This window comes from Caloenas nicobarica, chromosome 5 (assembly GCF_036013445.1).
Source record: "Caloenas nicobarica isolate bCalNic1 chromosome 5, bCalNic1.hap1, whole genome shotgun sequence".
Classification (NCBI taxonomy): Eukaryota; Metazoa; Chordata; class Aves; order Columbiformes; family Columbidae; genus Caloenas; species Caloenas nicobarica.
The window spans coordinates 50,291,009-50,317,079 of NC_088249.1; the positions used below are offsets into that span (position 1 = coordinate 50,291,009).

General features: G+C 41.6%; 1 protein-coding gene across 2 annotated transcripts in view; it reads left to right on the top strand.

Moving 5' to 3' along the window:
- AP2A2 (adaptor related protein complex 2 subunit alpha 2) overlaps positions 1 to 26,071 on the top strand; it is a 55,427-nt gene that overhangs the window by 18,108 nt on the left and 11,248 nt on the right. Inside the window, exons 3-14 of one of the 2 annotated variants that reach the window (XM_065635763.1) lie at positions 8,287 to 8,429; positions 9,079 to 9,272; positions 11,716 to 11,845; positions 12,802 to 12,903; positions 16,151 to 16,259; positions 16,728 to 16,878; positions 17,309 to 17,477; positions 18,615 to 18,752; positions 22,115 to 22,297; positions 23,404 to 23,501; positions 23,675 to 23,906; positions 24,754 to 24,927. In XM_065635763.1, coding sequence (XP_065491835.1) covers positions 8,287 to 8,429; positions 9,079 to 9,272; positions 11,716 to 11,845; positions 12,802 to 12,903; positions 16,151 to 16,259; positions 16,728 to 16,878; positions 17,309 to 17,477; positions 18,615 to 18,752; positions 22,115 to 22,297; positions 23,404 to 23,501; positions 23,675 to 23,906; positions 24,754 to 24,927 — 1,823 coding nt within the window. The remainder of the gene's footprint in view (positions 1 to 8,286; positions 8,430 to 9,078; positions 9,273 to 11,715; positions 11,846 to 12,801; positions 12,904 to 16,150; positions 16,260 to 16,727; positions 16,879 to 17,308; positions 17,478 to 18,614; positions 18,753 to 22,114; positions 22,298 to 23,403; positions 23,502 to 23,674; positions 23,907 to 24,753; positions 24,928 to 26,071) is intronic. The other variant, XM_065635764.1, reaches the window with a different exon arrangement.

A 26,071-nucleotide genomic window follows, 5' to 3' on the forward strand; every position in this document is an offset into this window, starting at 1 on the left:
TGAGTTAAAAAAAAATGCTTGTGTATTGCAATAAACAGAACGTGAAATTTCCTTCTGCTCTTGTTCAGATGTTTGCTTGAGTCTGGGGGAAGCTATACTATTTTAGCACATACTTGACCAATGAGTCCTGTTAGTAATGTTTAAAATAGAACCTTTATAACTCTCTGTAAATGCTGTGTGAGAGGGAGAGGAATTGAATAGTTAAACTTGAAATTTCAGTAAGAATCCAAATCAAGACTTCAAAACAGCTGGAGTTAGACAACTACAGTGAGACCTTTGACTGTAATGCCCTTTTTTTTTTTTTTTTCAGGTTGTTCAGCTAATTAAATAAAATTGTAAAGATAATGTTCTATTATTGCTGGGAACTAATAAGGCTTTAAAGAAGACTCCTAGTGGCTGTTACTTGGCCTAGTTTGTAAGCTTGCCTGTTGTTGAGAACCTTCAGATTGCCTTCAGTTATGCATACAAGGGACAGAAGCTTTCCAAAAAGTCAGTGCACTATTTTTTCTGTCTTCAGAAAAAGTGGTTCAGGTACTGATTTTACAATATTGTTCTTTGATAGCACATAATGGAAAAAGAAACTGCTTTTTCCTAGTTAGTAGGATGGCAATATATTTTGAGCTCGATTGTATGTCATAGCTTCCATCGAAAATGCTTCAAATACCACAAGATCCAAGGACCTTGCTAATCTGAGCTATTAAAATACTGGTATCTTGGAGAATATAATGCTTTAAATAGTTGGATCCTGAACCTGAGAAAAAGGAATTGCCAAACCATGAGAAATACTTTGTCGTGAAAGTCGATGTGGTTCAGAGTATATGCGTACTTTTATCTGCTTGTGTTGTTCATTAAGTGTTGCATAATTCTATATTCCTTCTTCCCTTCTCATCTCACAAAGTCAACACCAGAGTCATTCGAAGATGAGAGAATAGAGTTTATACCTGTGACTTTTGTGTAGTGCTGATGGATTGTATACTAACAGCCAGATGCAATTCAATTTCTTGGACTCCTGGGAACTCCAGTCTTGGAGACTGCTTGGGGCTTTTTTTGACTTACAGTAAAGTTCATGTGAAAACTACTTTCTGATGCCTTTTTGTGTATCTGTATGGCTGAGAGAAGCAACTAATGATATTAATGTTACTAAATACTGTAGCAAGTCCTTAATTACACAGATCTCATCCACTAGAGAAAGACTAAAATGGATTCAGCTTATTTAGTGTCCCCTTCTGTGAATCATAATAGTATCTGGTAATGGTATCCAGCATCACCTGTATCCAGTCACCTGGAAGCAGCTGGATTGTAGTGAGTTGGTATATTCTTATTGCTAAATAATAAAGTTGTCCTGGTTTATTCACTAATTATTTCTTTTCCTTCTAGATCTTATGCAGAAGACCACCTGAAAATCAAATCCTAAGATCTTGTAGAAACTTTTCTTACACAGCTGAAAAATGTTTTAAAACGAAAGGAATCACTCTGCCTTCTCCTGTTTGTTTTTTGGTTCTTTTTGTGGTTTTTTTTGTTTGTTTTTTTTTGTTTGTTTGTGTGTGTGTGTGTGTGTGTGTTTGTTTTTCTTGCCTGTCCTAAGGAGTGTATCTTTGATCTCCATCTCCCTACCATGATGGGATGGGAGGAAACTTCTGCTCTTGACTACTGTTGTATTGGGAAAATAGTATAACAGGGGAGATATTTATTTTCTCTGTTATAAATATAGAAGATTCTATTCCTTTGCTGCTCTAGCCATAGTTTGAAGCCCACAGCAGATAGACAGACATGGCTGAATATCTACTTTTCCCTCTGGCCATATTGCTTCCAAAGAATGGAGGAAAAGGCAAACAAAACAACAAACAAAACCACCAAACCAACCAACCAACCAAAGAAAAAAAATAAAAAGAAACCCACCCCTTTCTCCCCATTCCTCATCTGGATGTTTTGCTCTGGTTCTTGTAATGTTAATTCAGATGTCTAGTAAAGCAAACCTCACTGGATTCATTTTGCTGCTGACTCAGCTGGAAAATTGCCTTATGGTAGCAAACTGTAAATGTGGCTTGAAGAAAGCATGTCTTTAGGCAGCTTTCTGCAGAGCTGGCTGTTGTCAGAGGATCTTGACAGAATCCAGTATAGCATGACTTCACTGTCATGAGTACGTTCAGTAACACTGCTTCATGTATAAGTAAAATGTGACGTATTGGCTTCTGTGGCATGGACCTGAAGGCAACTTTTGTTTGTGCAACATAAGAATAGCTTTAGGGTGAAGTTTCTCTTTGTTGGGAACTGATATACTGTGTGTGCCAGTTGGAGGAGGGGGGAATCAACGGGTGGCTAAAAACTCAGACTTCAAAGGTATCATTGTCCATATTAAAATGATAGATGTGTGCTTAATTTTTTTTATTAGGTGAAATTAGAGAGCAGTGTAGGAGAAAGGCACCTGGGGGTCCTGGTGGACAACAGGATGACTGTGAGCCAGCACTGTGCCCTTGCGGCCAAGAAGGCCACTGGCATCCTGGGGTGTATTAGAAGGGGGGTGGTTAGGTCGAGAGAGGATCTCCTTCCCCTCTACCCTGCCCTGGTGAGACCTCATCTGGAATATTGTGTCCAGTTCTGGGCCCCTCAGTTCAAGAAGGACAGGGAACTGCTGGAGAGAGTCCAGCGCAGGGCAACGAAGATGATTAAGGGAGTGGAGCATCTCCCTTATGAGGAAAGGCTGAGGGAGCTGGTTCTCTTTAGCTTGGAGAAGGGGAGACTGAGGGGTGCCCTCAGTAATGTTTATAAATATATAAAGGGTGGGTGTCACGAGGATGGAGCCAGGTTCTTCTCGGTGACAACCAATGATAGGACAAGGGGTAATGGGTTCAAGCTGGAACACAAGAGGTTCCGCTTAAATTTGAGAAGAAACTTCTTCTCAGTGAGGGTGATGGAACACTGGAACAGGCTGCCCAGGGAGATTGTGGAGTCTCCTTCTCTGGAGATACTCAAAACCCGCCTGGACGCCTTCCTATATAACCTCATCTAGGTGTTCCTGCTCTGGTGGGGGGATTGGACTAGATGATCTTCTGAGGTCCCTTCCAATCCCTAACATTCTGTGATTCTGTGAATGCATCCAGGTGGGTTTTGAAGTTCTCCAGAGAAGGAGACTCTATAACTTCTCTGGGCAGCCTGTTCCCATGCTCTGTCACCACCAAAGTAAAGCAGTTTCTCCTCATATTCAGGTGAAACCTTCTGTATTTCAGTCTGATCCCCTTGCCCCTCATCGTATTGTTGGGCACCACTGAAAAGAGTCTGGTCCCATCCTCTTGACATCCACCCTTGAGATATTTACAAACATTGATGAGATCCGCTCTCAGCCTTCTCTTCTCCAGGCTGAACAGACCCAGCTCTCTCAGTCTCTCCTCATAAGAAAGAAGCTCCACGCCCCTAATCATCTTTGTAGGCCTCCACTGGACTCCCTCCAGTAATTCCTTGTCCTTGTCCTTCCTCCTTGGAAGAGGAGCTTCTCCAGATATGTGTTTCCCCCTCCAAGGAAGAAGAACCGTGTAGCTTGTGCCCTGTTCCACACAGGCAGGCCAGGCTCTGTGGGAGAGACCTGTTCCCAGGGCCACGCCAAAGGCAGAACATAGCCAAGTGCCAATGCCAGAGGAAGTGGGAAAGTGGGAGTGAAAGAAACGTAATAAACCAGTGCCTGAGTGGCATGTGCATATCACAAGGAAAAAAGGAAGGCGTACGAAATGAAGGAAGGAAGGAAGCATGAGAGCTGGGAAGAGCAGGCAGAAGCAGCGGGAAGGGCAGGAAGGAGTCTTACCAGGGTGTGAGGAGCTCGGCCATGTAGAGGACACAGTTGAGGAGGGGGAAGATGCAGGTGAAGGCAACAGGCTGGTTTTGGCTGTGGAGGGTGTGGATGACTGTGGTGCAGGGGATTCTTTTGGAGCACTCGTTGTTGGGGGAGAGGGCCCGTGCTTTAGGGTTGTAGGTGTAGGCTTGGGGCTGGTGGTTGGTGCTGAGGTGGAGAAGACTGTGGAAGTGGCAGCCGACGGTGACCGGGTGCTTAGCGGGGTGCTGGGGGCAGGTGGAGAGCTGGGGCTTGGAGACGTCCTTGTCAGCGTGACTTGTGTGCTGGTGGCAGGGCTGATCTCTCTGGAGACAGAGGTCCTGGAGGTGCTGCTGGTGGAGGTGGTGGCAGTCGTCTTGTGTGTGGTGAGCGGTGGCACAACGTGTGGCTTGGATGTCTTTTTGTGAGTGAAGGCTGCTGTGAAGAAAGAACATGCCTGTTGAGGATGGGGGCTAAAGGAGAAGGCAAAGGATGTGGGCACAAGCCGCAGGCCAGGGGCATGTGGAAAAAAGGCAGTGCTGTGCTGCAATGAGACTTGCTGGGGAAGAGGGAGGTGTGGGCCTCTAGCTGCTGCCCTCACCCTCCTATCTGGCTTCTCCCTCAAACGGGGCAATAAGGACAGTGCACGAAGGATGCCTTACAACCAGCAAGCACCTTCTGCTTGTCCTGGAATCACAGATTCAGAGAATGGTTGGGGTTGGAAGGAACCTCTGGAGATCCTCTAGTCCAACCCACCTGCTAAAGCAGGTTCACGTAGACTAGACTGCACAGGAATGAACACCAGAGGCAACGTAGGCCCACTGTTGAATGGGGTGGGTGCCCTGGTGACAGGAGATACAGAGAAGGCAGAGTTACTGAATGCCTTCTTTGTCTCTGTCTAGTCTGCCGGAGGCTGTCCTGAGGAGCCCCGTACCCCTGGAGCCCCAGAGGAAGGCAGGGCAATGGAGGAGTTTGCCTTGGTTGATGAGGACTGGGCTAGGGAGCAATTAAGCAATCTGGACATCCATAAATCCCTGGGTCCAGATGGGATGCACCTGCGGGTGCTGAGGGAGCTGGCTGAAGTCATTGCTGGACCACTCTCCATCATCTTTGCCAAGTCTTGGGAAACGGGAGGGGTGCCTGAGGACTGGAGGAAAGCAAAAGTCACTCCAGTCTTCAGAAAGGGCAAGAAGGAGGACCCGGGCAACTATAGACCGGTCAGCCTCACCTCCATCCCTGGGAAGGTGATGGAACACCTTATCCTTGGTGCTATCTTAAGACGTATCAAGGATAAGAGGGTCATCAGGGGCAGTCAACATGGCTTCACCAAGGGGAAGTCGTGCTTGACCAACCTCCTAGCCTTTTATGAAGACATAACAAGGTGGATTGATGATGGCAGAGCGGTGGATGTGGTCTACCTTGACTTCAGTAAAGCATTTGACACCGTCTCCCACAGCATCCTCACAGCTAAACTGAGGAAGTGTGGACTGGACGATCGGGTAGTGAGGTGGACAGCAAACTGGCTGAAGGCAAGAAGCCAGAGAGTCGTGGTCAATGGGGCGGAGTCTGGTTGGAGGCCTGTATCTAGTGGAGTGCCTCAAGGGTCAGTACTGGGACCAGTATGATTCAATATATTCATCAACGACTTGGATGAGGGCATTGAGTGTACTATCAGCAAGTTTGCTGATGACACCAAGCTGGGAGGAGTGGCTGACACGCCAGAAGGCTGTGCTGCCATCCAGCGAGATCTGGACACGCTAGAGAGTTGGGCAGGGAAAAATTTAATGAAATATAACAAGGGAAAATGTAGTCTCTTGCATCTGGGCAGGAACAACCCCAGGTTCCAGTATAGGTTGGGGAATGACCTACTAGAGAGCAGTGCAGGGGAAAGGGACCTGGGGGTCCTGGCGGACAGCAGGATGACCGTGAGCCAGCACTGTGCCCTTGCAGCCAAGAAGGCCAATGGCATCCTGGGGTGTATTAGAAGAGGGATGGTTAGTAGGTCGAGAGAGGTTCTCCTTCCCCTCTACTCTGCCCTGGTGAGACCTCATCTGGAATATTGTGTCCAGTTCTGGGCCGCTCAGTTCAAGAAGGACAGGGAACTGCTGGAGGGAGTCCAGTGCAGGGCAACAAAGATGATTAAGGGAGCGGAGCATCTCCCTTATGAGGAAAGGCTGAGGGAGCTGGGTCTCTTTAGCTTGGAGAAGGGGAGACTGAGGGGAGACCTCAGTAATGTTTATAAATATATGAAGGGTGGGTGTCACGAGGATGGAGCCAGGCTCTTCTCGGTGACAACCAATGATAGGACAAGGGGTAATGGGTTCAAGCTGGAACACAAGAGGTTCCACTTAAATTTGAGAAGAAACTTCTTCTCAGTGAGGGTGATGGAACACTGGAACAGGCTGCCCAGGGAGATTGTGGAGTCTCCTTCTCTGGAGATACTCAAAACCCGCCTGGATGCCTTCCTATGTAACCTCATCTAGGTGTTCCTGCTCTGTTGGGGGGACTGGACTAGATGATCTTTCGAGGTCCCTTCCAATCCCTAACATTCTGTGATTCTGTGAAATACAACTAAGTAAAAGAAATTTCTAGAGTCGAATAGAAAGCATCCTCCCAAAAATGCATAGTTGTGACCTGTAGACATAACGTTTTACCATCTAGTCCAGTGTGCCAGCATGCTTTCTTTTGATTCACTAACATTACATGGCTTTGTTCATTGATGGTAGTGTTCATTCCTTCACAAACTGTAAGTTTAGCTCATAGTGGTAACATTTCTGATGTTTTTATAGAGTCAGTGAATTTAGTGTGAAATCTATGGGAGCTGTAGATGCATGTGACATGGGAAATCTAACCTGTGTTTGCACCAGTGCGTGAGAAGGAATGACAAGAAGCTTCTATAGTATTAAGGGTTTTTATTATATGTTTACCTGCCTATTACGTAAATCTGAAGTTTTAAAAACAATGCTCCTTGGAGCTTTTTTGGTAAGGGCAATGAGTTAGGTCTATCTCATTTAAGCTTTACTTTATACAGTGCTATTCTGTTTGAACTGCCCATCACTAAGCAATGCACATTAATCTGACAGACTAGTTACTCTGGGCCCAGAATGCAGAGGTTAAGGAGCTTATATAGCCTTTTAGGCAGCAGCATCTATCAGATTTTGCTACCCTGACTGAACTTTCTAGCATTCAGGCTTATTTGATTTAGTGGATGCTTCTTTATCTTCTGATTTGGGGTATGGAGAAGATGTTCTGAAAAAAATTAATGTTCATATTTATCCGGTTTCTTCAGGAGAATTGATCTGCCTGGTGAGCTGTAAGCTGTTGTACTGTTCCATGTAGCTTTTACGTGCTTCTAAAATTCAGCAATACTGCAACATATGGCCCAACCTATTTAGGGTACATTTTTCTTCTAAAACTGAAACACTTGCAGATACCTTACTTTTACAAAATCTTTAAAGCTCTCATGGTAATCTCATTTAATGTATTTTTTTCAAGGCTTTGGGGTATACCTCTATCACTCTATCTTTCTAAAAAGACTTGCTGTTGTTATTTTGTCGAGTTCTCTACTGTGGTGCACTTCGGGAAGTATGTTAAGACCTTTGACTGTGATAAAGGTTTGATATTTGGTTTAACAAGAGAACATCTATGGAAGACATAGCTGCTCTTAACAGAAACAGGAAAATCAAAATTGAGTAAACATGTATGTAACTGCCTCTTAGCAAGAAAATACTTAAAGGACATAGCAGGATAATTATGGGACTAGTTGACAGCATTATTACATGACTGTCCTTTAGGATATAGATAATGGTAAATGGAATTAACACTGAAATGTTCCAGGGTTTATTTTTGTTGTCGTTTGTGGTTGTTTTTTGTTTATGTTTTGGGTTGCTTTGTTTTTTGGTGGTGTGTTGGGTGGTGTTTTTTTTTGGTCTTATAAATGAATTTCAGATTTGATAAATATTTAAAACTAGTATTATGTGAATGTTTTGTTGATTCAGTGACAGCTCAGGTTTTTCAGAGCTATGCGTTTTTTCTGTCTTGGTCCATTAGGAAGAGCTACAAGCTACCTCTGTTCTGTGACTGGGAATAACTTTTTTGAAACCCAGGAATTGTTTTGTTGTTGGACATCTGTTTGGTTTGTGATCACTTTCATGTGTTTAGCACAGGATGATGTAAAGACTTGTAGTCTTTTAAATCGGAGATAAGTGGATATATTTAGCACTTTGCTCACTGTAAGGTAAATAAAAGCTGAAACAACATGTTTAACATTAGTGAAATTCAGGTACTGCAGTAGCTGAACCCTCAGTTTGTTCCTGTTCTGTAGGGTGATACATAGTGAATCAAATGTCAATCTTAATTTCTAGGTATGGCTGTAAGTTTTGTTACTATAAGATATGAAGTACTTCAGTGGAACTGGGGTGAGGAGGGAACAAGGTATAGGAACAGCATAGGTCTTAATTGTGCTTTGTTTCTTTGCTTTCCAGGGGACAAGGCTCTGGATGGTTACAGTAAGAAAAAATATGTCTGCAAACTGCTTTTCATCTTTCTCCTGGGGCATGACATTGACTTTGGTCACATGGAGGCTGTAAACCTGCTCAGTTCCAACAGATATACAGAGAAACAAATTGTGAGTAACTCAATCTCTATTAAAAAGAAAAGCTGTTTGGTCTAATATCCTACCTCAGCTGTATAGTTTGTAATGGACTTTGCTTCATTCCACTCCCCATGCCACCCCCACAAGCCTTATTTTGGATCTAACAGTGATTTGGAAATTTAAACACCTTTGTGCACAGGGAATCTTGTACTAATTGTAAAAGCTAAAATGTGCACTCTGCGTAAAATTATTACTCTTGTTAAGAAACCGCCCTGAGTCTTACACTAAGAGGTAAGTAACCTTTTAATTTTCAGAATATCTCTTCAAACTTTCCTAGGTAAAGTTGTGTTTATCAGGTACCTGCAACTTACTAGTGTCTCAATAATAAGCCAGGTTTTTTATTTGCTCCCATTCATTCAAAATGATCTTCTGAGTACATGCCGAAATAGATTGATGAAACACTTAAAAACTGATAAATTAGGGTAACACTAAACTTACTTGTTTTTGTTTATTTCACTTAATCTTTCTAGCCTTCCTGCTGGCATCTAAATATCTATTTCTGCCTATATGCTTAGTATTGGAGGAGAACCGTATGGCTCAAAGAATTACTTGTGGCATTAATAGAAAACATAATTTAAGTCAGCTAAAATCAATTTTAAATTTTCTTTTTTCTGAATCACAGGGGTATCTCTTCATCTCCGTACTAGTGAACTCTAACAGTGAGCTGATTCGCTTAATAAACAATGCGATCAAGAATGATCTGGCCAGCCGCAACCCCACCTTCATGGGGCTTGCACTGCACTGTATTGCTAATGTGGGTAGCCGGGAGATGGCGGAAGCATTTGCTGGAGAAATTCCAAAAATACTTGTAGCTGGGTAGGTATGGCACGCCTCCTTCACGTACAACACCAATAAACCTTTTCAGCAGCTTGATTGCATTGCAGAAGCTTAATCCATGCTTAAAGCTATATAGCCCTGGGCTTGCAGTACAAATAGTGACAATTTCCAATAACTGCAATTACTTTGATATACTTGAATGTGGAGTTGCTTGTAAAAGTGTAAATACAACATGGAAATTAAGACTGTGTAAATATCTTGAATAGGCTTTTACAGCTTTGTATCGTAATGGAGTTTTTTGTTCTTTATTAATGTGTGGCAGTGAACATCCCTGAAATGTGTATGTTTTACTTTCCTTATCTCTCCTGATGAAAAGAATACATTAACCTAAGCAGATGTTTACACTTCAAATCTTGTTATAAACTGAAGCTCTTGTTTAAATGGTCCTGACTTCATAAGGAATGTGAGAATATTCTGTTGTGTGAGCTTTCTTGCTTCCCCTACTAGCCATGTGAACAGCAATTCCTGTAAATGGCATATAGTCACTGTCAGCTTACTGCCTTTCCCTTTGTGTTGCCAGAAGTTTCCAAACAGGCCTTACAAGTGTCTGGAACTGTAATTAAGTAAATCTAAAATGAAACTTGTGATTGCAGGGCTAATTTATTTTGAAACTTAGAATGTATTTAAACTCTCTTACGGATACAAAATGTTTTGGAATATGTATGGATCATGTTTTATAACAAATTAATGTCTTGCATTAGTATAAAAAAGTAACATGTGTAAGAACTGTATTAACACTCTAAATGTCAAGCACTGGAGCTTGCAAATGTTGGAAATGTGTTTGCTTATGCAACGCTAATTCTGACTGTGTCTGTTATGTGCACTGTCTGAGTTGGCAACAAGGAACAATATAATGTGATATCTAGTTGTGGCAAAAGTCTTGAGAAATAATTATGAACTCTTGAAATAGTGTCTCTATAGTGCCACACTTGAACACTATTACTATTTTGCAGAGCCAAAATGTAGTATGGGCCAGAAAGAAGAATAAGCAGCCAGCACCTGATGCTCAGTATGGGTCTGGTTGAGGAAATGGGGGAGAATCCACCTTTCTCAGATATGGAATTCCCCATGTGAGGGAGCACATTTGGAGATAACATGTTCTGGGGCCCTGTCAGTCTTGTTGCTGTCCTGTCCTGCACTGCCCTTGCTGGGTGCTACTCTCCATGTAGCATAGTGGAGACAACACTGCAATGATGAGTCACGAATTTTGATATCATAACCTTAAGAAGTTTCAAAAATTTCATTTGGGGTCATCAATTGCAGACAAAGCACAGTACCTTCAGTTCAGACTTGTTTGAACTTTGAACTGTGTTTGTGTTCTGTGATCAGTCTTCAGGACCTCATTCCTTCTGTATTTCTAAGAGGATATATGTAATATGCATATGTACAAGTCATATCTAAGTGACCTGTGCAGAATGAGCACTGTCAGTTACATTTGCAACTTTAGCATGGCTGCATTGGTTTGAATATAAGGTAGAGGGAGGTGAGAAATAGGTGTGGTTTTGTGGTGTGTGGCTGGTGGTGGTAGTATTTTGTGTTTTCGTTTTTTGTTGGTTTTGTTTGTTTGTTTTTGTTTGTGGGTTTTGTTGTTGTTGTTGTTTTTTTTTTTTAATTTAACTGAGGTACAATTTGATCTCATGGAAAATTGGTAAATTCATAAAGAATAGATGGACTGAACTTCCATTAGGGATTTGGAGGTTTCTGAACATTTAACCAAGATTGCATGGTATAAACTGCCTCTTAAAACTTTCAGTACTAATGCTCTTTACATTTTTTAGCTGTTGTTTATGCAACATACAAAATGTTAAGTTGACTACTTTGTGAAAGGGAGTTCACTGAAGTAGAATAGTGGCATGCTGTTCTTAAAACAGTCTGTTTCTGGGCCAGCAGCACAGATGGCAAGGTGAATAGACTTGCGGGTGGCATGCTTGCTAGCCGAATAGCATGCTCTCTGTAGGTACTGAAGCTGTTGAATAGTTAATGATTTGTATCTGATATGCAGGACCTATCAGGAGGTCCAGCTTTGGTTGCATGCATAATGTGGTCTACTTTAAATGACTTGAGTCAGTTTGGAAGAAGCTTGTTCTCATGATTAAATGAGCTTGTGCTCATCTAAGGATAAAGTTTCAATTCTGATTAAAAAAAAAAGTGAAATGTCACTCTAAGAGTCAAAGAATCATTGTAGAGGCTACTGGAGATGCATAATGGTTGAAAATTTAACTAGTTAAAGATATTGGGAAATATTAAGAACAACAAATTCTGTAACATAGGAGGAATTCAGTGAACTTCTGTTTCAACTTCTGTTGAAAAGATGCTACCTAACTAGGGGTGCTGAGTCAGTGCAAAAACTAGCATAATCCTGGCCTACAAGTGTTGCTGTGACTTAACCACTGTATTTTAAATCCATATTTATATGTTGCAGAGATACTATGGATAGTGTGAAGCAGAGCGCTGCCTTATGCTTGCTGCGTTTATATAGAACTTCTCCTGACCTTGTCCCCATGGGAGACTGGACATCTAGAGTCGTACATCTCCTCAATGACCAGCACTTGGTAAATAAGCTTCATTACACTTCTCAAGCCCATACTGTAAAAAGAATGATGGCACTTGTGCTGTTAAATACACTATTAATTTATTTATTTTCAAGTCTTTCAAGCAAGTGGGTTTCAGTTTTCTTCAGGCTTCTAGGAGGAAATGGAAGGAGTTGATGTCCATTTTTAGTTGCTGAATATATTAATTTTTAATAAAGTTTTGTTTACCTTTTTCTTGGAGGTATAAGAATAGGATGCACAAGTGGTTCTTTTGGTCTGACACTAAATAAATTAATCTTGTGCCTTGTTATCATAAGTCATATTGCATAGAGGCAATGCTAATTTTCCTAGGCCTTTTAAGATTAGACCCACACTAAAAAGCACAAGGCCTGATTTGTCAGTGCTTGGACTTCCTTGTCCTGTGGTGTCTGTGCTGTCATTCTTATCTTGCTTGCTCAGCAAAACCTGTTGTTCTGGATAAGAAACTTTATTTCCTGCCTCCCTGTCTAGTTACTTTATGAAAGTAAAGCTATTAAGACATGTACTTCAGCAGTAACATAAAATGTTTGTGTTAAATTAAGCCCTCTCTTCACGTTGGGTTACCAGAATTCTCTGGATTATCTGCTGCATCCTGTTTCTTCTACTCATGTTTCTCTTGTGTAATAAGACAGTTTGCATCCAGGCTTTATTTTAATATAGCTTTCTGTTATGTTATACTATCCAAACATGAGACAAAGCTAATACAAAAATAGCATGAAATGCTCTGCAAACGTGGCAGTACCATGTTATTTAAATTCTGTTGGATTTTGAAGATGTGTAGTTAGTCTACCTGCTAGCAAAATAAAGGGCTCTCTAATGTTGGGCTTTGTCATGGGGATAAACTTAGTTTTGTTGTATTTTAAAAATAAGTGAAAGGTGTTAACGAGCAGCATCTTACACTGTTAGAAAATCGAATGTATTGCTTTGTTTTCTTCTAGGGTGTGGTTACTGCAGCTACAAGTCTGATCACCACTTTGGCACAGAAGAACCCAGAAGAGTTTAAAACTTCAGTCTCCTTGGCAGTGTCTAGATTAAGCAGAGTGAGTCCAATGCTGACCCTGATAATACTTCACTGTTGCTTAATTTACTCAGCTTTTGAGGTCAAGTTATCTTACTGTTGCTTATGTGTTCAGCTTTCTAGGTCAGATTAGTTTAGTGTACCATTAAAAGTGAAGATGATTCAGTTTCACTTCATATAGCTGGTTCAGCTAATCTTTTAATACTTGTTGCTTACCAAAGCAGAAAACTGTATTAGCTTGCCCAAACTTTCTTGGTGTAATCCTTGCTATGCTCCGAGTCTATATAGCAAAAAGATGTCTTTCTCTTAACTACTTGTATTTGAAAGGATCTCGTGATGTAGATCAGTTTCTAATCTTCATTTTATGTTACTACAACACCAAAGAGTAGTTGGATCAGAGACTTCTGCAAACTTCTGCACAGAACCCTTAAAAATACAGCCTGTACTTTTAACTTCATCTAAGCTTCTAACAAGATGAGTCTTCTTCCTAGTCCCTCTTTTGAGCTGCTGCTAGGTTAATAATCGTAAGCATTTGATATTCTGTAAATGGATGTAGGCAGTTAAGCAGGGGCAGAGAGTGCAGGGAGGAGTGCAGAGGCGTTTCTGTAAGTTAGCATCTTCGTGCTGGAAGATTTACATTACTGTTTTGAAGTTATGCAAGATGTGGAAGAGTATTACTTCAGAAATATATTTTAGACCCAGATCTGTGTGGTGTTATACCCAAAATTACTTGTAGTTCAGAGAAACTTAATTTCTTTTTAAATATGAAGATTTTGTGTAATATTCAAAAGAAGGGAGTACTGAGGGAAGTGCATAGCTGTTGTGTAATGGAGCAGGAAGAATTAGTTCCATAGAGCAAGGCTAGTGCCAAACTCATACTTGCCCTAGAATCAGGGAGAAGGGGGGAGAAATCCATGAAGAAGGGTACTTTCCCTGAAACCTAATCCTTAGCACATTTCACTGTGTGTATAAACCTCTTCTATGAAAGCTATCTGTTCTTTGATCTGGCGTATGACTGTTACTGAAGGTGGCGTATGACTGTTACTGAAGGTGGCGTATGACTGTTACTGAAGGTGTTAGCTAGTGCTTTCCAGTCACCAGGGACTTCACCTGACTGCCATGACTTTTTAAATGTCGTGGAGAATGGCTTGGCAACTGCATCAGCCAATTCTGTCAGGATATGGATGCATCTCATCAGGTCCCATAGACATGTATGTTCAGATTCCTCCAGTGGTCACCAACCTGATCTTCACTCACAGTGGGAGGGACTCTGCTCCTGCAGTCCCTGTCTTGTGTTTATCCACTCGAGAGGTGTGGGAAGAGAGCTTGCCAGTGAAGGCTGAGGCAAAAAAATGGTTGAGTACCTCAGCCTTTTCCTTGTCCACTGTTACCAGTTTGCCAGTCTTGCTCATTGGCGGGGGGGGGCATGCTTTTGTTGACCTTCCTGTTGTGGTTGACACACCTGTGGAAGCCCTTCTTATTATTCTTTGCATCCCTTGCCAAGCTCAGCTCCAGCTGTTCCTTGGCCTTCCTGACCTCATCTCTGCACAACTGGGCAGTATCTCTATACTCTTCCCAGGATACCTGTCCCTCCTTCCACTGCCTGTGCATTTCCTTCTTACCCTTTAGTTTGACCAGCAGGTCTTGACTCATCCGTGCTGGTTTCTTGTCTTTCTTACCCATTTCCTTACACCTGGGGTTCACAAGCTCTTGTACTCAATGGAAGACCTCCTTAAATATTTTCCAGCTTTGTTCTGCTCTGTTGTCCATGAAGGCAGTTTCCTGGGCGGTCCTGTTGACTAATTCCTTGAAGAGCTGGAAGTTGACTTTCCTAAAATTCAGGGTCTTGAATTTACTCTTTGCCTGTCCTACATCCCTCAGGACTGTGAACTCCACAAGTGCAAGATCACTCCTGCCCAGGCTGCCTCCAGTCTTGATGTCACTGATTAGCTCACTTGCATTGGTGACCATCAGGTCCAGTATCGTATTCCCCCTGGTAGGACCATCTGTAACCTGGCTTAGGAAGTTATCCCCAGTGCAGTCCAGGAGGCTCTTGGATTGCCTGCAGCTCACTCTGCTACTTTTCCAGCAGATGTCACGGTGATTGAAGTCCCCTCAGCAGGACAAGAGCCTGTGAGTGTGATGCCTCCTGTAGCTGGAGTAAGAAGGCTTTGTCAGTCTTCCCTGATAGGGCAGCCTGTAGTATATGCCAACTACAAAGTTTCCATTGTTGCCTTGGGCTCTGATTCTTACCCATAAGCTTTCAACCTGCTTGTGGCTATTCTTCAGAGACCGCTCTTCACACTCTATCCCTCTCTTGATGTAGATGGCAATGCCTACACGCTTCCTTCCTTGCCTGTCTCTTCTGAACAGCCTATAGTCATCGACAGCCACACTCCAGTCATGGGATCTGTCCCACCAAATTTCAATAATGGCCACTAGGTCCTAGTTTTTTAGCCATACAGTGGCTTCCAGCTCCTCCAGTTTGCCCATGCTGCATGCATTGGTGTAGAGGCACTTCAGCTGGACTGTTGGCCCTGTCACCTTCGTAGAGGAACATCCCTTAATTCCTCTGAAGTATTTCACTGGTATTTCCCGGTTGGCTTCTATGACCTCAGGAGCCACTGGCTTATCTACGTAAGACTTCAAGTCTCTTCCAGCGTGGCCAACATGTCTCAGGGCCACCAGCTGAGGGCCCATGGCATCTCATTCCACAGCTTGTCACAGGCAAGCCTGATATCCTCCCCCACTGCATCTAGTTTAAAGCTCTCTCAGTGACCCCCACCAGCTCATTAGAAAAGACTCTCTTCCCCCTTTGACAAAGGCGAATCCCACCTGACACCAGCAAACCTGGTGTTGTGTATGCTATCCCATTATTAAAAAAGCCAAAATTTGGTGATGACACCAGCCATGCAGCCAAGTATTAATAGACTGAGTCTGTCTGTTTCTGCTAATGTTGCTGCCCACAACTGGAAGAAGGGAGGAGAAAATAACCTGTGTTACTGATTCCCTTATCAACTGTCCCAAGGCCCTGAAATCTCTTTTGATTGTCCTTGGACTACAGGTTGCAGCTTCATCTCTACCCATGCGGCAGACAAGTAATGGGTAGTAGTTCCAGGGCCATACCAGGCTAGGAGGTTTCCTAGTGATGTCCTTAACATAGTTTTTTAAGCCTCTGTCAAAGGTGACCTACAGTATTCTTTGGGTCATTGTCATGATAGCATGTTAGCTACTGTAGTTAAGTGATATGCAGTGTGCTTATTTTGCAGATTGTAACTTCTGCATCAACAGATCTTCAGGACTATACATACTACTTTGTTCCTGCTCCTTGGTTATCTGTGAAACTTCTGAGGCTGTTACAGTGCTATCCACCTCCAGGTAACGCACAAATCACAACAGTGGTCATTTCTTTTATGCAGTACGCTATCTCGAAAGAGCTACTGTGATGTAGCATTACCATAACCTGGCGTGCAAGCATCTTGTCTTAAGACAAGGATACTGAAGTCTGTACTCGAGTGTTTTGGATTAGTTAAACACAATTCAAGAAGCCACGTAGCTTAGAGCAAAGCACCAATCTGGTGTGCAACATGCAAACCAGTTGCAACTGTCATTTTAAAAATTTAATGTTACAAACTATATATTAAAGCCTTGAAACATATTATAGTGTAGATGGCGTTTGGCTTTTGTTCTCACCCAAATAGAACTGTGGCTTAGAATTCTTTTGCCAACTGTATGTTGGAGAACAGTGAATTGTTACTTTGTTCAGATTTAGCAAGGTGGGAGGCCTAAGGCAGGGATTAGGGTGTTGAGCAAAATGAAGTTGTCCAACGGCTTGTTCTTCTCCAGAAGACCCTGCGGTACGTGGTCGTCTAACAGAATGCCTGGAAACTATCCTTAACAAAGCGCAGGAGCCACCAAAGTCAAAAAAAGTACAACACTCAAATGCAAAGAATGCTGTGCTGTTTGAGGCAATAAGCTTAATTATACATCATGACAGGTGAGTTGTGACAACACTTGTATTATACAAGAGGATTTTTTTGAAGTGAAAAGCCATGGATTTGTCTTGAATGCTAAATGGAGTTTTACTTGGGAGGGAAAGAAGGGGAGGACAGAATATGGAGTTGCTTGCTAGACTGGAAGACAGCCACAGCAATGGAATTGAACAGTAGTAATGAACTATGTCCCTGTTAGCATATTTTTTATTGCTTTGTTTCTTGCTGCTGCATTGTTGTTGTATTGACCCCACCACTCTAATCCAACAGAGATTATTTGTTCACAGTAGCTGAATTTTCATTTCACTAGTGGGGCATTCTCGCAGACACTTTGAGGCATTTTAAGAAATTTCCACTGCAGAAATAGTATTCTGTATTTGGTGTTCTCAAATCTGTTGCTTTTAACCCTTTCACTTTCTCTCCTGTTCTGTGCAGCGAGCCAAATCTACTAGTCCGTGCCTGTAACCAGCTAGGTCAGTTCTTGCAGCACCGAGAAACTAATTTGCGTTACCTAGCACTGGAAAGCATGTGCACGCTTGCCAGCTCTGAATTCTCACATGAGGCTGTGAAAACACACATAGAAACAGTTATCAATGCATTGAAGGTAAATATTTAAGTGTACAGTCTGTCTGGAGTGTTGTCTTCACCCCTGCGTTAGTGTCCTCTCCCTCATGTCCCCAAGCCCCCCATCTTCAGTTAAGGTAATAATACTTGAGGACCAAATGAGTTATTCTCAGAAATCTGCTTTAGGTTTTTTCCTTAATCCTACAAAGTCATGCTGTGCTGGTAACAATAGAGGTCAGCTTCAGTTTATTTCTGCAGCTTATTAGTAAATATACTTGTAGCTGTGACTCATGTAAAACTTTGGTATCTCCTCAAGCTGTAGACTAAAGATGAATAATTCTTTCAAAATGTGGAATTTCAAAATGAAGAATGCTGGGAAGACTCTATTTCATTACTGTCGTGCTGGTATCAGACACTATTCCTTCACTGCAGTAGCTTTATGGGGACCAGTAGAGCAGATCAACTTCCACTGCAGAATCAAAGTCAAGAAACCAGAAAGACACATTCCCAGGCCATGGTTATGTGAAAAAGCAGAGGTCAAAAGAGGAAGACTGATTTGCATGTAAACTTAGTTGCACATGTCAGTGTTTACATGTATTGTTTTCTTCTAAACTCATGCTGTAGCCTGTTAATACACTTGTCTAACTTTAAAGTACGTATCTGTTCTAGCTGGGATTCTGTTGATAGAAAGGAAGTCCAACACTAAACCTGCAGTTAGCTAAGTGCCCACTGGCCTGGTGACAGTTTCATCTAGTTATTAATGCATTTGTAGCCAGTGGTGCCAGTTACCCAGTGCACAGTGGACCGTTCACCCTAGTTAAGGTAATAGTGGAGTATTCTGTACAAACTCTTCTATCCTTTCAGCACTTGCACAGCTTTGAATATATATACTAGAGAAACAAAACCTGATTATGTGAATTTTTGTAATATTATCAAAAAGCATCAAGCTGAGTCTCCAGAGACATTTTTCTAGGTGACCAGAAGTGAGAATAACATGAAACTCATAGCTTGTCTGAAGGGTATATTTAAGTTCATTTTGCATCTGAAAGATTATGAAAATGCATTTCTTTCAAATTTGACTGTGGATTGTATTAAGTTTCATTTCTTCAGTAAGTTGCATGTGCTTTCCAAATAAAGATGAAATTATCTTGACTTTTTGCTGTGTGTCCCTTTGCAGACTGAAAGAGATGTAAGTGTACGACAAAGAGCTGTAGATCTCCTGTATGCAATGTGTGACCGAAGCAATGCCCAACAGATTGTGGCTGAAATGCTGAATTATCTGGAGACTGCTGATTATTCCATTAGAGAAGAAATTGTGAGATATTTGTGCTTCCTTAATTTTTTCATAGCTGTCTTTGGCACCATATGTATCATTTATTGATTAGGATGCTGGGTAGTCCGTGACAGAGATTCTTTTTTCGTGGTGGTTTAAAAACAAAGGTAAAAGTTGAAAAACTCTGAAGTATGTAGTTTAATAGGAATGAATGTTCTTATTTAGATTGAAGGAATGGGGAGGAGGTGAAAAAAATCCCTTGGAAACTGGGAATTTTAAAAACTCATCTTAGTCTTGCATATAGAAAGTGAAGTAAATTTTATCAGTGAGCAAATACAATCTCTAGATCTGAGAGTAATGTCCTCCTTTAGTCAATTGTTAAATAGCTTCAAAAATTAGTATGATACTTATTTGTAGGTAGAATTTCATACAGTGTATGCTGTGAGAATATTCAGTCTAAGGATTCCCCAAAACAATACCTTATCAGTTAAAAGAGAAACATGATATTTACTTCCTCCCAGTAGGAAAAAAATGGAAAAGTTTAAATACTCACTTAATGATCTTCCTAGAATAGTAGCCAAAATCTCTACTAAAGGTAATTATTTAGCTTCCTTAATTGCTAAAGTTTCTTGACTAGAGTGTCATAGAATCATAGAATAGTTTGTGTTCAAAGGGACCTTCTAAGGTCATCTAGTCCAATCCCCCCTGCAGTGAGCAGAGACATCTTCAACTAGATCAGGTTGCTCAGAGCCCCATCCAGCCTGGCCTGAAATGTCTCCAGTGTTTCACCACCCTCATTGTAAAAGATTTCTTCCTCATGGCCAGCCTGAATCTCCCCTCCTTTAGTTTAAAACCATTACCCCTTGCCCTGTCACAACAGGCCCTGCTAAAAAGTCTGTCCCCATCTTTCTTATGGGCCCCTTTTAAGTACTGAAAGGCTGCAATAATGTGTCGCTGAAGCCTTCTCCAGGCTGAGCGACCCCAACTCTCTCAGTCCGTCCTCACAGGAGAGGTGTTCCAGCCCTCTGATCATTTTCATGGCCCTTCTCTGGACCCTCTTCACAGAATCACAGAATGCTAGGGATTGGAAGGGACCTCAAAAGATCATCTAGTCCAATCCCCCTGCCAGGGCAGGAACACCTAGGTGAGGTTACACAGGAAGGCATCCAGGCGGGTTTTGAATGTCTCCAGAGAAGGAGAATCCACAACCTCCCTGGGCAGCCTGTTCCAGTGTTCCATCACCCTCACTGAGAAGAAGTTTCTTCTCAAATTTAAGTGGAACCTCTTGTGTTCCAGCAGGAACAGCTCTGTGTTCCAGCTTTTCAACAGGTGCATGTCTTTCCTGTACTGAGAGTTCCAGAGCTGCATGCAGTACCCCAAGTGGGGTCTCACCAGAGCAGAGTAGAGGGGCAGAATCGCCTTCCTCAGTCTGCTGGCCACACTTCTTTTAGTGCAGCCCAAGATACAATTTGCCTTCTGAACAGCAAGTGCACATTGCCAGGTCATGTCCTATCTTTCATGCACCACTACCCCGAAGTCCTTTTCCGCAGGGCTGCTCTCAATCCCTTTATCCCCCAGCCTGTATTGATACTGGGGGTTGCCCTGACTCAGGTGCAGGACCTTGCGCTTGGCCTTGTTGAACCTGATGAGATTCACATGGGCCCATTTCTTGAGCTTGTCGATGTCCTTCTGGATGGCATCCTGTCCCTCAGGCTTGTCAACCACACCACTCAGCTTGGTGTCATCCACAAACTTGCTGATGGTGCACTCAACCTCACTGTCTGTATCACTGAAGATATTAAACAGTACTGGTCCCAGTACAAACCCTGGAGGGACACTGGTTGTCACTGGTGTCCATCCAGACATTGAGCCATTGACCACTACCCTTTGGATGTGACCATCCAGCCAGATCCTCATCCACCAAACAGTCCATCCATCAAATCCATATCCCTCCCATTTAGAGAGAAGGATGCTTTGGGGCACTGTGTCAAAGGTTCTACACAAGTCCAGATAGATGACATCTGTAGCCCTTCCTTTGTCTACTGATGTAGTTACTCCATTGTAGAAGGCCACTAGGTTTGCCAGGCAGGACTTGCCCTTAGTGATGCTGTGCTGGCTGACTTGAATCACCTCCCTGTCCTCCATGTTCCTGAACATAGCTTGTTGGAGGACCTGTTCCATGATCTGCCAGGTACAGAGGCAAGGCTGAGAGATTGGTAGTTTCCAGGGTCCTCCTTTCTACTCTTTTTCCAGTCACCAGGGACTTCACCTGACTGCCATGACTTTTTAAATGTCGTGGAGAATGGCTTGGCAACTGCATCAGCCAATTCTGTCAGGATATGGATGCATCTCATCAGGTCCCATAGACATGTATGTTCAGATTCCTCCAGTGGTCACCAACCTGATCTTCACTCACAGTGGGAGGGACTCTGCTCCTGCAGTCCCTGTCTTGTGTTTATCCACTCGAGAGGTGTGGGAAGAGAGCTTGCCAGTGAAGGCTGAGGCAAAAAAATGGTTGAGTACCTCAGCCTTTTCCTTGTCCACTGTTACCAGTTTGCCAGTCTTGCTCATTGGCGGGGGCGGGGCATGCTTTTGTTGACCTTCCTTTTCTGGTTGACACACCTGTGGAAGCCCTTCTTGTTATTCTTTGCATCCCTTGCCAAGCTCAGCTCCAGCTGTTCCTTGGCCTTCCTGACCTCATCTCTGCACAACTGGGCAGTGTTTCTATACTCTTCCCAGGATACCTGTCCCTCCTTCCACTGCCTGGATGTTAACATATAACACGTTGTTAGTTGATTTCTCTCTTGTACTGTCTTGTTGCTATTGGCAATCTACCCTGACTTGTCAGATAATGTGAATTGTATTTTTTTAACTTACTCCTCTTAAAAGAATAGGCCAACATAAATTCAGCTGATAACAAACTATGTAGAGGTCTCTTCCTATGCTGTTTGTTTGCTTCAGGATATAGGAATCTTACGATGACCTGAAAAAGTCAGCTATATTTTGGGTACTCTGGTCTGTCTCTGCTAGCCTCAGTTTCCACTTTCTTTAGAGGTCTTCAGTTGCCTTCCTGGTCCTGTCTCAATGATGGTTTAGATGGTGTTTTTATAGCAAACAAAAAGTGTTCAATGAGTTGCTCTTGATTGTTGAAAAGCCACAGATGCAGCATATTTGAATGCGTTATGGGGAATACATTATGTACCTGGCAACTGATGTGTTCTAGCACAGAATTTCAATGTTCGTCTTTCACCTTAGCTGTTGGAGCAAGTGAGCAAGCTGACACATCTGAACCTGAGGCTTTTGGGATACGATGGGATATCAGTGGGTTTATGTGGAAGTGAATCTTGATATGCAGCTTGTAATAGAAGCTGGTCAACTGTCTTTATTCTCTTACGTGTGTTCAGGTTCTGAAAGTTGCAATTCTAGCTGAGAAATATGCAGTGGATTATACCTGGTATGTGGATACTATCTTGAATCTGATTCGCATTGCTGGTGACTATGTCAGTGAAGAAGTGTGGTATCGAGTTATTCAGATTGTCATCAACAGGGATGATGTTCAAGGGTATGCGGCAAAGACTGTTTTTGAGGTGAGAATGACTGGTTTCAATTCACTTTCAAAATCGAATAGGAATTAAGAAAGCACCATGTGATCTAGCAGGTGTGCATGCTTCCCCGTGTTAGGGAGGAGTAAAAATATCTTGAATATTTCAACAAAACACTGCTGAAATGTTCTTTAAAACTAGCAGCATAGATTTTTCAGAGCCAGAGACTGTGTTAAGTTGTTAAGAAGCTTCTTTGGCTGAAGTAATGTAGAATACACCTGGTACTGTTCTGAGGGAGGGCAAGGTTTTTTCTGGGTTTTCTGTTATCTTGGTGAGTGGCACTGAATGATGCATGGCTTAGTAAGGTGGTCATGTTACCTGAAAAATTACTGAAATGTAGCTAAAATAGAAGCCTTTTACAGGGCATCTTGCTGCTGTTTCTGGTTTTTTGCACCCCCTGCATGGTGTGTTTGTGTGTGTTTGGTTTTTTTGTGTGTTTTGTTGGTTGGGTTTTTTTGGTTTTTGTTTGGTTTGGGTTTTTTTAAATTTTTGAGTTTTCTGCATGCAGGAATCCAAAACACTCAGAGTGATAACCTGATGATCCTTCTGGAAGCATATACCCATTCCTTCTGCTCAGGATCTGATAAAATTGGAATTTGACCTATTAAAGGAGAACACTTTTTTCATATGGGCTTCTAGCTTTTTTTTTTTTTTTTGCCTTTCCTGAATGTTTAATCTGACTTTCAGAACTCATCCCTGCTATGGGTTTCTTCATACTCAATAAAGACAGTATTTTTATCTTGGACAACTTCAGCACATTCTTGCAAATTTTGAATTATTATCATCCTTCTGACACCCTTAAAGATGTAAGGGGAAACCTTACATCTTTACATCTTACAGCTGTATCTGTCCTTAAAGCTCCACAGTGCTGTTAGATGGGCCTAAGAGTGCTCTTAAGCAAGTAATGCTTATGTTAGAGATTCTTCTTCAAAGTCATACCACCTACCATGCTTTTCTTATACATGCTTTATAGTGCCTAGACCTATGGTCTGCTCTTACAGGAAAGCAGGCTAGGAAACTAGACGTGGAAGTGACAGAAAAGATCTTTTTTGATACACTAGAGATTGATGACTATCAATATGTTCTTACAGGCCCTTCAAGCTCCAGCATGCCATGAGAATCTTGTAAAAGTAGGTGGCTACATCTTGGGAGAATTTGGTAATCTGATAGCAGGTGATCCAAGATCAAGGTAAGACACCTGAAATACTGAATTGAAGTAGTAACACTTTCTGTAAAGAATCTAATGTCTATTTAATATTCCTAAAGGCCAGTTAACAAATAATCCTTAATGCATTACTAGCAAGAGTTGAATCATCATGTCTACAAAAACTGAACAAATTATTTTTCTTCTCATCTTTTAAGTCCTCTCATCCAGTTCAACTTGCTACATTCCAAGTTTCATCTGTGTAGTGTTCCTACTCGAGCTCTGCTCCTGTCTACCTACATCAAGTTTGTGAACCTGTTTCCAGAAATCAAAACTACAATTCAAGATGTATTACGTAGTGACAGTCAGCTAAAGAATGCTGATGTTGAGCTGCAGCAGAGAGCTGTTGAGTATTTGAGGCTCAGTACTATTGCCAGTACTGATATACTGGTAGGTATAAAGATTTTTTGTATTATTATTATTATTTTGCAGAAGTCTTTACCTGTGTCTTCTCTCAACAAGTAAAGTGTGCTAAATGTTACCTGATTGCTCAGAAATCTCTATGCAGAATTAAAGATCCACAGTGCTCATGCTGATTCTTTTAGTCTACCTAATTCGGATGTAGTCATCTTTAACTTAAAGCAAAAATCAAAGCCGTTATTCCTTTAGTGGGATAAATAGCTGTTAGAGCATGCTAATTGGGAGCTGGGAAGCCAATAAAAGCTGGTATAGTACCAGGTACTGTAGTATTCAGATACCAAAAGTCTAGTGCTTTGTTTTGAGGACTTCCTTGATGGTGATCAGGAAACTTGTTATTGTGCTGAATATTTTTTTTTTTTCTCTCTAGAAATTTGCAGTGTTTAACCTGACGCTCTCAGATCTGACCAGAGCATGGCACACGTAGTCTTGACAGCTAATAAATGCTTAGATCTGACTACATCCTTTGGAAGTCTTCTGTGGTTTCAGTCTAGGTCTGCTTGACTTAAGGATCATTAGAACTGCAATGGTCAAACTTTTTTTTTTTTTAATTTAATAGCATTGTTCAAGAGAACACGAGCATATCACTTCTCTGGAACAACTGCTTTGGGGGTACTTCAGAAGCTTTTAAATTTATTTTTTTTAAAAAAGCAACTCTACTCCATCACTGTACAGTAAACTGCATAGTCATTTCCTGTGCTGATAATTACTTTTGCTTTTACCTTTTGCAATCTATAAAGGTGTAACTCTTCAAAGACTTAAAAGCTGGTTTGGCTTTTTCTGTATATTTAACCAGCACACTTTTTTTTCCTGTGATAAGGCTACAGTGCTGGAAGAAATGCCTCCCTTTCCAGAGAGAGAATCTTCTATTTTGGCTAAACTCAAGAAGAAGAAAGGCCCAGGCACAGTTACTGATCTGGAAGAAATCAAAAAGGAGAGGAGTTCTGATATGAATGGAAGTGCTGAACCTGCCTCTGTCAATGCCAGTGCTGTTGTGAGTTTAAAAGCTGTTATTTCACTCATTTAGATGGCATACAAGTGAGAAAAGAATGGTTTGCTTCAAGTGCCTTCTTTAGGGGATTAAAACCTCCCATTCAAATTTCAGATGGTAGGTGTTTGCTGTAAAGTAACAGGGCAACATAGAGCTGCTTCTCCCCCATGCTTGAGTGTTATTTTTTTCCCTTGGAAATATTATGTAAATGCAGACAAACTGTCTGCAGCCTAAAAAAATCCTGTTTACGTTGTTACTTTGAAAAATATTACTGTAAATTTAGAAATGGTAACTTCCTTGCAGTGAAGGAGAGATAAAAAAATTAACATATTTAAAAGGAGTAACTTGAATTTCAAACAATCAGTAATTCTTCTGCTTTGTCTAACATGGTAGATATTGTGCATCTTGTTGTGGGTTGTATTGTTTTATTTTACAAGTGGACAACACTTGACTTAACCTGGATGTCCTTAAATAAATATAACGTTGTTACCGTTTATTTGATAGTACTGGTTGAGTTCAGTTATGTCATATACAAGGCCACAGTCTTGTTTCTTTTCTGAGCTGAAACTTCTCATTTTATTGGCAATTAAAGCTGGTAGGATTAATTGTTCCCATAATATAATACTTGTTTCTGGTTTTGATAACTAGCATAATTTCTAATTAGATTTGAGATGTAGTAGTAGATTACCGAAGAGGAGGAAATATTGTAGCATGCTCTCTGCCCAGTTTGTTGAACCGTAATCCTTTAACTTTTAGTTATTGCAGTATGGAAGAGTAGATGTTCCAAGCATAACATCTTTCTAGTGGAAAAGTTGCCAAATATTCTTTGCATGCCAAATTGACTGAGGTGTCTGGCAGTAAAATTATGTTACGCTTTATAATCTTCACTTTATGGGTTGCAGCCGTGTAATAAACTCCACTAAGTTAACTTCATCAGTGGCTTTGGTGTGACCCTGGTTTAAATGCCAACAATATGTTCCGAATTGGAGTTCAACTGTTTGTTTTCAGTAGTTGACTAATTGACTTCTGAAAATTTTTTTGCCAGTGAATTTTTCATTGTATCACAACAAATTTAGTCTTTAGACTAAGTTTTAAAGATGTCATGATATTTTAATCTAGGTTTGTGTAAAAGCCACTGCCTTTCTTG